The 10137-nt window shown below is 42.4% G+C and overlaps 2 protein-coding genes across 8 annotated transcripts in view; both read right to left on the bottom strand.

Annotated features, from left to right (window-relative positions):
* Positions 1-478: 478 nt before the first annotated feature.
* On the bottom strand, positions 479-8603 carry elac2 (elaC ribonuclease Z 2). Its single transcript, XM_084037414.1, has 25 exons — positions 8529-8603; positions 8092-8374; positions 7814-7864; positions 7649-7719; positions 6881-6945; positions 6742-6799; positions 6603-6671; positions 6437-6529; positions 6296-6351; positions 6163-6221; positions 5568-5640; positions 5383-5495; positions 5210-5308; positions 4991-5129; positions 4549-4634; positions 4200-4321; positions 4017-4113; positions 3275-3413; positions 3159-3197; positions 2767-2876; positions 2585-2684; positions 2389-2509; positions 1784-1862; positions 1530-1674; positions 479-888 (listed from the first exon to the last, which is right to left on the bottom strand). The coding sequence occupies exons 1-25, from the start codon at positions 8587-8589 to the stop codon at positions 667-669; spliced, it is 2550 nt and encodes an 849-aa protein (XP_083893540.1). The 5' UTR covers positions 8590-8603; the 3' UTR covers positions 479-666.
* A 780-nt stretch (positions 8604-9383) lies between these two features.
* Positions 9384-10137, bottom strand: part of map2k4a (mitogen-activated protein kinase kinase 4a) — a 9373-nt gene continuing 8619 nt past the window's right edge. For 4 of the 7 annotated variants that reach the window (XM_084036719.1, XM_084036721.1, XM_084036723.1 and 1 more), the window contains one exon: positions 9384-10137. This exon is cut by the window's right edge and continues 2 nt beyond it. In XM_084036719.1, coding sequence (XP_083892845.1) covers positions 10023-10137 — 115 coding nt within the window. In that variant the 3' untranslated portion in view covers positions 9384-10022. The other 3 variants (XM_084036720.1, XM_084036722.1, XM_084036724.1) reach the window with 2 other exon arrangements.

The following is a 10137-nucleotide window of genomic DNA, read 5'->3' as shown; positions in this document are numbered from 1 at the left end:
TTTTGAGTCTGTTTGAAGTTGTTTTGAGTCTCTCTGAAGTTGTTTAGTGTCTCTTAGGTTGTTTTGAGTCGGTTTTCAAGTTGTTTTGAGTCTGTTTTGAAGTTGTTTCGAGTCTCTTAGGTTGTTTTGAGTCTGTTTTGAGTCTGTTTTGAAGTTGTTTAGTGTCTCTTAGGTTGTTTTGAGTCTGTTTTGAAGTTGTTTCGAGTCTGTTTTGAAGTTGTTTCGAGTCTCTTTGAAGAGACTCTTTGTGGTGGTTTTGAGTCGCTTCCTGGTTGGAATCCATTCAATACTCTATCATCGTGTATTGTAAAAAATATTTATGTAATGATATATCTGTATTGTGACAATAAGAAAATAATGTGTAAATCTGAATTGAAATCCATTCAAATGAAAATGTATTACATTAGCTGGTGTTGTTTACAAAAAGAAAAGGTTGTGAACCGCTGATTCACATGTTGAGTGATTGTGAACTATTGAATGAGTGGCATCGCTTTATTCCGTTTAATGAAACAAACTATATTCATAGCTCAGCTTTATGCGCTGCAATGCAAATAAACATGCATTTCCTCTGAAACCACACAGAAATAAAATAAAATAACTCATTGGTTTGAGTAAAAGAACTGAGGATGCTCTTGGTTAAAGTCTGGTTTGTGTTGAATGACGCGTTCAGCTGGTTTTCAGCCTCTTCGTCTCCACGTTGGGCGTCGGCGCCTCCTCCTGGTCTCTTTTGGTACCTCGGCTCACGTCTGGCGTTGCATCCTCGCCTCCTCTTGGGTTCCTCAGCTCCCTCCGCTCGCGTCTCCCCTCCATGTTTCCGATTTCCTCGGCGAAAAGGCTTTTAAGTGCGGGAATGAGCCTGGGGAGGATTTTAAAGTCCCCGAAGCGAATCTGAGCAAAGAGAGAAAAAACAGGTGTGAATTATAAATAAAAAAAACGTCCCTTTTCAAACAGCATCATTTTATCTCCTTGTTTTTTTAAGCTCTCCTCTTAAATGCCCTTTTTATTTCTCATTCAAAGCACTTTGAGTTGCATCTTATAGTAAAGCAGCTTTGTCCAAAAACAGCTTTAGATGCTGAAATTACCTCTTTTTTTTTTTAACAATTTCAAGCCTTAAAAGTTGAACAGAATAAGGATTTTAAACGAGGCAACAATTATTATTTTTTTTTATTGCCAAATAAACAAACATTATTGACCTTGGAACTAGACACACCCAACTCAAGGTTGATTTACAGTCTTTACCCTGAGCTTTCAACCACAACGCAACTTCCACTGGGATGGTTTAGCCAAATTAAAAGTATTCTTTGAGATGATTTCTCTACTATGGTAGTATTTTTGCAAATTTTATGGAGGTACATTTATGAAGCCAGAGTGAATGGAAAAAGTGCACCCATGAGGTTTTGTGTATTTATAATTAATTCATGTTTGAGGAATTTAAAACCCAAGTTTCCTGATGTACATCAGGAATGATTAAATGTGCTTCGATCAGTGCAATGCAGTGGTGTCATGGCGTCGTTGCCATGGAGACTCACCCTCATGTGGTCGAAGGATATGCCCACCCTGTCGGTGAAGTCCTCGCTGAAGAGCGGGATCTTGGCGTAGCGCTGGCTGAAGTGGTTCAGCATGATGAAGTCGGCGTTCATCTTCATGCCGATGCCGATGGCCTGCGAGGTGGTGCTGTCGGGGAAAGATGGAGGAAAGATGGAGGAAAGACGGAGGAAAGACGGAGGGTGAAGTCAGAGATTTAATACAGAGGTTCACGGGGAAACATAAAAGCAGTATTCACCTGTGTCTCTTCTCCACAGCTTCCTCCTCCAGCCCGTCCTCCAGCGTCGCCTCGTGGATCAGCAGCGTTGCATTCTTCCCTGCAAACAAATGAAATAAATAGAATATACTTTATTTCTAAATAAATAAAATGGATAGAATAGCCCATAACGGATATACATTTGTAAATAAATGTTGGAAAATGAAGAAGCACTGTGATTTTCTGGTCCTCCCTCTATTCCATACTAATACACAATCTTCAATACATTAAGTACAAAACGCCCCGGTTCCATCCTCAGAATAAAACACTAATAAAACCAAGCAGAGAAGATGGAGGACGGGCACGCCCTGTTGGTCCGCTGTAATGAAGCGGCGTGGGGAAACGCTCGGCGTCTCCGGGACGCTCCACTTGGACAGAATCCAGTCGAGCAACTGGAGAAGATCCCGCAGCAAGCTTCCTCTTTTCTTTTTTACGAGAGGCTGCGGCCACGAGAGTGATGGAAAGCCCGAAGACACATCTGATCAATTATTCAGAGACAGTCGGTCTGACCTCATCTGGAGCTCTGGGATCCAAACCTATGAGGGGCTGTAAGCGGCGTGCTGATGTAAGCGGCGTGCTGGACTCACCGGTGTGCACGAAGTCGTCGCAGGGCATGGTGTCGCCGGAGAACGCCAGCTTCCAGCCCGACCGGTGGGTGAAGCTGCAGGCGAAGGCGTTCTTGCAATGACGCACGTTACACGTCTGGAACTGAGACGGGAGGAAATAAACAATTAATGAGTGCATTTAAATAAACAATACATACAAAAAGTTAAAAACAAACACCTTCTCCAGGTCGTTCTTCTTCAGCAGCGCTTGGATGAACGAGGCCGTCCTCGGTTTGGGGAAGTCGGCGCCGTCACACAGGACTTTGTTCGGGACGAGACTGAAACAGAAAAAAACACACAAAAATAAGATCCACGGCCGTGTTGGCGAGCTGGTGAAACATCATCATAATAAAGGCGTACCTGATGTGGTGGAGGATCTCCTCACAGTGATCGTGGTACTGGTTCAGCCAGGCCATGATCTGGACCGGAGCCACCAGGTAGACCGGACCAAACGCCTTTCCCAGCGTCGTCTGAGAGACGCACAAAAACGTTCCGTTATTTTAATAATATATTAATATTTAAATATATCAATATTTTAGAAAATGTCATGTTGGAGAAGTCGGACATTTACAAGAATAAAAGTAGAATATTCTTTGTAAAGTTGCTCTAAAGGATTTTATTCTGAAGAGGACGACCTCTCAGTGAGGCAAAGGTCCTGAAAGATACATAAAACATTTTCTTTCATGCACTCTGCTCACATCCCAGCAGCGTTTAAAGGCCAACAACGACATATTATGTTCTAACATACGTACCAGAGCTCGTTCCCGCTGATACAGCAGCATCAGCAGCCCCTGAGACACAAAGATGAGTTCATGTTACCAGTGCTCCTCCACGTCTCCGCCCGCGGCGTGGAGCAGCGGCTGATTACCGTGTGGTGGTCGGCGTGCATGTGAGAGATGAAGACGGTGGAGATGTTGGCCAGCGCCTCGTCCACGCCGGCGCCGTAGTGTCTGCAGAGCTGGCCGAAGGTTCCCTCGCCGCAGTCCAGCAGCAGCGACTGACTCGCGCTTCACAAACACAACATGTTTATATAAATACATCATATATTAAAGGGTCGCCGTTATCTCACATCTCTCATCTACTCTGAATGGCAACAGCTCATTAAAAGTGAAGCCAAAAACGCCTTGATTGCCCCCTGGTGGCAGCATTTAAAATGTTAATATCATCTTGGTTTAATTAATAGGTGATTGAACTGCAGATAAACAGGAAAAGAGGCTCCTGATGAGACACAAGATTTATTTTCTTCCTGTTCGTGTTCTCACGTCCTCGGCTTAAATTGTGTAAAATGAATAAATAAATACTGAAACCAAGAAACGGCAATAAACGTACAGGTTTGACAATATAGATCAGAGATCTTCAACGTTTTTCAGGCTATTTCATATCATATTAAATTGTGTTGCTTATTAAAACAGGCATTAAAATAATAATTGTTGATTTATATATTTATAGACATTTTTAATTCTATATCTGCAACGTAACGATATTTGGATATTTTCGGTTGTTTTCATGTAATTGTGTATGTGTTGTATATGTATGTATATGTGATTCATGTAGATTTAGTTTCATTTCAACCATTTCACGCGTTTTAAAATGAAATCTGAGATTCAAACCTGATGTTAACTAAAGTTCCGCTGACGTTTCGGATCTTCATCGGTAGAGCCGATCCGGTTCCCAGGAAAACCACCTCGGGGTATTTCTCAGCCTCCGCTGCAGCAGAGAGAAAAAACAACACTTTTGTTGGGTTATAAACTTCACAAACTTCCCTCCGGAGAGCATCAGAGCCGACAACTCACCAGGAAGCTGAGTGTCGGCGGCCGCGGCGGCGGAGCGGATCTTGTCCACTTCCTCCAGGAAGTCCGGGACCTCGGAAGCTTCTCTCACGAACTCGGCCGTGTTGCAGGAGGGGATGGCGTCTCTAACGAAGGAGAAACAGAGTGAGGAGGACACACACCGCTGCACCGCACAACAACGCCGACCTCGAGGCGCCGCTGCGGCAACTTGACAGAAACACACGAGGTGGAAAAGAGAAGGATGAGAGAAGGAGGAGAGGAAAGGCGAGTGCAGCGGTCCGTTCCAGATGGTTTCTGTGACGGAGCTGCAGGAACGGCGGTTTAAATTGGCGGGTTTGAAGGACGAGCTGACCTCTGCCACTCCATCACGGGTCTGAGCTGGAACTTCAGCAGACACTCGGCCCGGACGTGGGAGACCTGCAGGCCGGCCCGGGGATCCTGGGAGGACAGACAAGGGGTTTGTTTATCACTTTGTGAATAAAAAAATGTGCTTTACTTCCTGACGGAGGCTCGTTTTAATTTACCAGGATAATTAATTATTCTTTCATCGGCTTCTTTCCAATCTTTTGTTCCTCATTTCTCCTTTTTATTTCTCCTTTTTATTTCAATTTGTTTCCTGCAGGTTTGCAGCTTTTATTTCTGTTTTTGTTTGATTCGTTAAGTGAAGTTCTGTTTGATATCAGTGTTTAATTATTTCTACACAACACTGACGATTTGAGTTTAATATTTACAATCACACCTTTTCATAAATATATTGAATTTACAGAAATATAAAAAGCAATCGTTATTTTTACCTTTGTTTGGTAAAACTGGAGTTGTGGGAAGATGTCGGGGTGGATGATGTTCAGCTGGGCCTGGATCTTGTGACTCCGGACGTTGTGGACCGTAGAGACCTGCTCGTTGAGGATCAGGTGTTCTGTTGAGGACGGGAACCTGCAGGACGACACAGAGACAACTTCAGTCCTGGTTCCATAAAGGGATCTGGTCTCATAAAAGGGGGGGCGGATACAAACCTCTCCATCCACTGTCTGTACTGATCCGTGGCTAAAACGGACTCTGGAGTCATGTGGACCACCAAGGCAGCCGAGTCCTCCGACCCCCCTGTCTGGTATCTACGGGACAACGCTGCGTTTAAACACGAGGCAGATCAACAATGAACAATATCCGTGTGATGATCGAACGCTACCGTCTCAGCTGCTGATTGGTGCAGAGCGCGTCGACGAACTCCTCAGACGGACACTCGGCGATGATGAAGACCGGTCCCGGGTCTGTGGGGGTGCAGACCTGCTCCGGTCGGATCTACGACAGAGACACGGTTCAGATCCGCAGCCGGACAACGACCAGTTTAAATCATCCGGAGAGTCTTTTCACCTCTTTGCCTTCATATGTGACACTTTTGCCGCCTTTCAGAGCCGCGATGAGCGGACCGATGGCCGCCGTGCCGCTGTGGCGAGAAAACACCGGATATTAATTACCTGGACTTTAACTTTAATACAACAGATTTAAAGTCAGAGAAGATATATTTCATTATTTGATGGAGCAAACTATTAAAGCAATTAAAACAAAATAATTCATCAATAACAACAAAAAGAAATTAATGGTTTCTAGAAGAAGAAAATAGTGTTCTAATAATAATAAAGATACATAAAGAGAGCTATAATATTCAGCATATTTAAATTTAGAGAGAAAAAAAGTCATGAAAACTATTCATTCAAACCAATTATAATAATTAATAATTACATAAAGAGAGCAAAAAATACTATAATAATTATATTATTCAGCATATTTACATTTAGGGAGAAATAATTCAAACCAATAAGAATAATAACTAATAACATTTGCTTATATCTGTATGAATCAGATCTTTTCATTCACAGCTCGTCAATTAGAAATCAGTGAAATGCTCCGTATTTTAAATCCCTGATAACGGATCAATACGTGATCGGTTCAGGTCGAGTTCACTCACACGGGCAAACCGAGCTCCTTCGCCTCAGCCACCAGGAAGTTTCCTTTCTTTGGGTGAAGCTGTGAAAGAAGAACAACGACGTCAGACAGAGAGAGTCACATGGAGGATGATCACATGACTAAAAGGTCACGACCTTGCACACGAAGGAAACCACCAGAGACGTATCCCTCGTCACTCTGCGTCCGTCGCCTACGGAAACGAGACACAAACGTTGCTGATTGATTCCGGCTGCATATCCACAGAGTGTTGCATTGTGGGTCGACGGTGGACTCACCTGAACCGTCTCCGTGGCTGTTGCCGTGGACGCCGCCCCCCCTCGGGGAGGGAGGGGGGCTGCTCCTTCCCGACCCGGCGCCCTTCACCTGGGCTGAGGAGTGAAGACAGGAAGTCAGCCAAAAAACAAACAAACATTGTTCTTCCTGTTAGCAGGAAACACTGACCAAATATGGGCACTTGCTGGACGGTCATGGTGTCGTCGGCGTGCGTCTCTTCGGTGTACGGTCGGACCGCTGCGACACAGAAAAGGTCATCAGAATTAAATGAGATTTCACAGACGACGACTCGGCTCGGCGAACTCACACAGCTTGATGTCCTGCAGCGGCCCGGAGAACGACTTGATGGCGTTCACGTAGTTCTCCTTTTAAAGAACAAGAAGAAGAAGAAGAGATTAAAACGGAGCTGCAGACGTACGTCACATGGTGTGGGTTGAGTTCCTCACCAGCTGTGGCGGTCCGGAGAGAACACACTCTGGAACGCCGGTGTCCTTCAGCGTCAGGATCATTCCTGCAGAGATCAATAAACTCAGTCATCGATGTGATCGATCGGAATCAGCAGCTAAACAGAAATGTGTTCATGTAGGAATGTTGGAGCAAAAGCTATTAGTGGTGACAGTTTTATTCATTTATTTGTAATAAAGATCTGCTGAAGTTTTATGTCTAAATAATATAACATACATAAATAATTTATAGACATTATTTCATTCAATTTATTATATTTAAGTTGTTTAATTGTTATTTTATTAATATACCACATATTCACACTGTTCATCACTCATATTATACATTTATATAATTTGTATTCTCTCATGTTTTTTTCTGTTGTTTTCAATTTCACTGTTTAATTCTGAAGCATCAAATATTCTAATTTGATTCAAACTGATTTTATTAATTCGATTTTGGATATTATTACCAGGCAAACTCTGTCAATCAATAAAATAACGATTATATACACATTCATATTGAAATGTGTTGATCTGTTAGAGGTCAGACTTCCATTTAAACCAGTAAAACCAACTTATCACATGACTTGTGGCCCTGGTTTTGGTCTCCACCGGCCCCTGAGGGACACATCGGTCTGTTCAGCTGCTAAACGCTCCAGCAGCTCGTCTCTCACTGAGCCGGCTCGGAAGCTTCTTGTGTGTTTTCTTTGCAAACAAAGCGACCCAGAATCAGCCGAGCGGCGCTGCATATCCGCGGATGTTACCGACCTGATAAACCTCCCACGTTCTCCCAGCTCAGCCTGGTCAGGAAGATGTTGTCCAGCCGAGCAGCTTTCAGTCTGCCGGGAGGAAAAAAGGATTTAAAAATACTGAAATCATCTCCTTTCTTTCTGACCGCGATAATGAAACGACAATAAATCAAAACCAGATTACTTGTGTTCCTGCATGAGTCTCTGTGTTCCTTCACCACAGTTGAACAGGTATCTGAAGGAGAAGAAGAAGAGTTTAATAAACTGTTATAAATAATAATAAGTCCATGTATAATAGTGTTATAGATCCATAAAGGTCAGGTTAGGGAGGATTTGTTTTATTGTTGCATGGTTATATAAATAGAGTTGCCTTATTACTATATTTCTCATGTTTTATTGATGCCTTCCTGAAAAGTATTTTAGGTTTCAAAATAAAAGCCCGAGCTCCATCACGTGACGTACCTGTTGAACTCGGAGAAGACGTAGAGTGACGCAGCACCGTCTCTGCTCCCGGCACCGACCACCTGCACGTACACCGTGGACGGTCCGTGGACGTCGCCTCGCTGGCCCCGCTTCTCCTTGGTCTTCAGGCGCCGCAGCGGCTCCTTCGGCTTGGCTTTCCTCGGCGGGTTGTTAGCATTGTTAGCATTGTTAGCAGACATGGTCCGGAGGAAGTGTGAGACGGTCCGGCCGGGAGGAGAACCGCAGCTCGGGACAGCCGGAGGACGAGCAGAGAGAGCTCTGCCTTTAAAACACAGCAGCGTGAAGGTCCTGAGCTTCGAATGCACCGTATTCATAATAAACAGGCCCGCAATACATTCAACCAATCAGCGACGATTAATCGATTAACGCTTATTTATACATGTTTACCGTTTTTAAAAAATAATCTCATTGATTACCTAAAAGTAGCTGGCTGCACTCTGTAGGGTTGGTTGACACATGTGACACTTCTTCCGGCATCTAATGATGACGTTTGGCGAGCCTCGCCGCTCATTGGTGCGTGGGAATTATATATAAATGGACGGACCAATCACAGCGACGTTCTAAGGAAGGGGGCGGGGATAGTACGAAGTCAACTGTGTGGTCCAGATGCTGAGTCTGCTGGTTGTTTATTAACATCCAATAACACAACTATTAGAGAATTATAGTTAATTTAGAAATGATTTAACAATTTTATAATAATATTAATTAGTACTCTGTGTGAGATCATTTTAATTATTGTGTTTTTGCTTTTATTTATTTTATATTATATGCATGATAGAGTCTGATAATGATGTATAATGTTTTTTGTTTGCATGCCAGCCTTTGTGTTGCATGGTTTACATTATAATTATTACTTATTTTTTAAATATTATTTTTTAAGGGTGACTGTGTTATATTAGTCCAGCGACTACAGATGAAAAATAGCCTCATGATTATTTTACAACACACTACCTTTTAAATTATTATTTATATACTATTTTTTGTTATCATTATTTTATTAATCATGTGGAAAATCAAATAAATAAAAAAATCAATGAGACTCAAATTAAGTTGTGTAAAAATATTCATATATTAGTGTGCGATCTTTCAGATTTAAAACCTTTTAAAGGGGAACTAAGGCCATTTTTAAACTAGTTATTTAGTTATTTCTGTATGTTTCAAGACAATCCAAACAATTATTTAAAAAAAAATCTCTCCCAAATCCCCAAACTAAAGTGCTAAAACAAATATGTGTGATGTTGAGTGCCATAAAAAGAGACGGGTCATGGGTTTCCTTTCTCCTCCTTTATTCACAGATAGTCCACTGTACATCGAGCAGCCTCTCAGCACCGACATGATTCCGACCACCGACATGTTTTTTTTTAAACTGCTTTTTTTTTTTATAACCCAGAGAAGCAAAGTTCCATTAAGATACTAAACACGATGCTTTCAGTTACGCACATGGAAGAGAGGTGGGACGATTCACAAAGAGAGCACGATTCCAGTATGTCGAAGAATCTCCGTTCTATAAATACAAGTTCCACGTTTATATATTTCTTTTTCTGAAATCACTGTACTAACCACTGAGATGTGTCCTCATCAACACGCATGATTGATTCAGCTGCTATTATACTTACATGACGTGTGCGTCTGTTTGTGAACAAGAGAGAAACAGAAGTGTTGATATATTAGACAGACAGGACTGAAATCACACCACTTTTATTGCAAATGGTGCTTTTTTTTCTTTTTTTTTAGGCTTTACAATTCTCTTTTTTCTTTTATTTTTTAAACACTGCAATAAGGGGACCAAGCAAATTTACACAAGGATTTCTGTTTCGTTTACTTTGTTGTACTTTTTCTTTTTTCTTTAAATTATCAATATTTACGTATTTATTGTTGCAGACTGGTGTATATTATTTATTGATGCTGTATCAGTCCATGTACATCGGTGAGCTGGGAGACGTCGGCATCTGATCCATGAGCCGGCACACGTAGCTCGCCACGTCCACCGAGCGCTCCTCGTACATCTGGATGAACGGATCTTTC

This window comes from Eutrigla gurnardus, assembly GCF_963514095.1.
Source record: "Eutrigla gurnardus genome assembly, chromosome: 20".
NCBI lineage: Eukaryota > Metazoa > Chordata > Actinopteri > Perciformes > Triglidae > Eutrigla > Eutrigla gurnardus.
The sequence above is the reverse complement of the archived record's forward strand: the minus strand, read 5'-3'. Positions and strand labels throughout refer to the sequence as shown.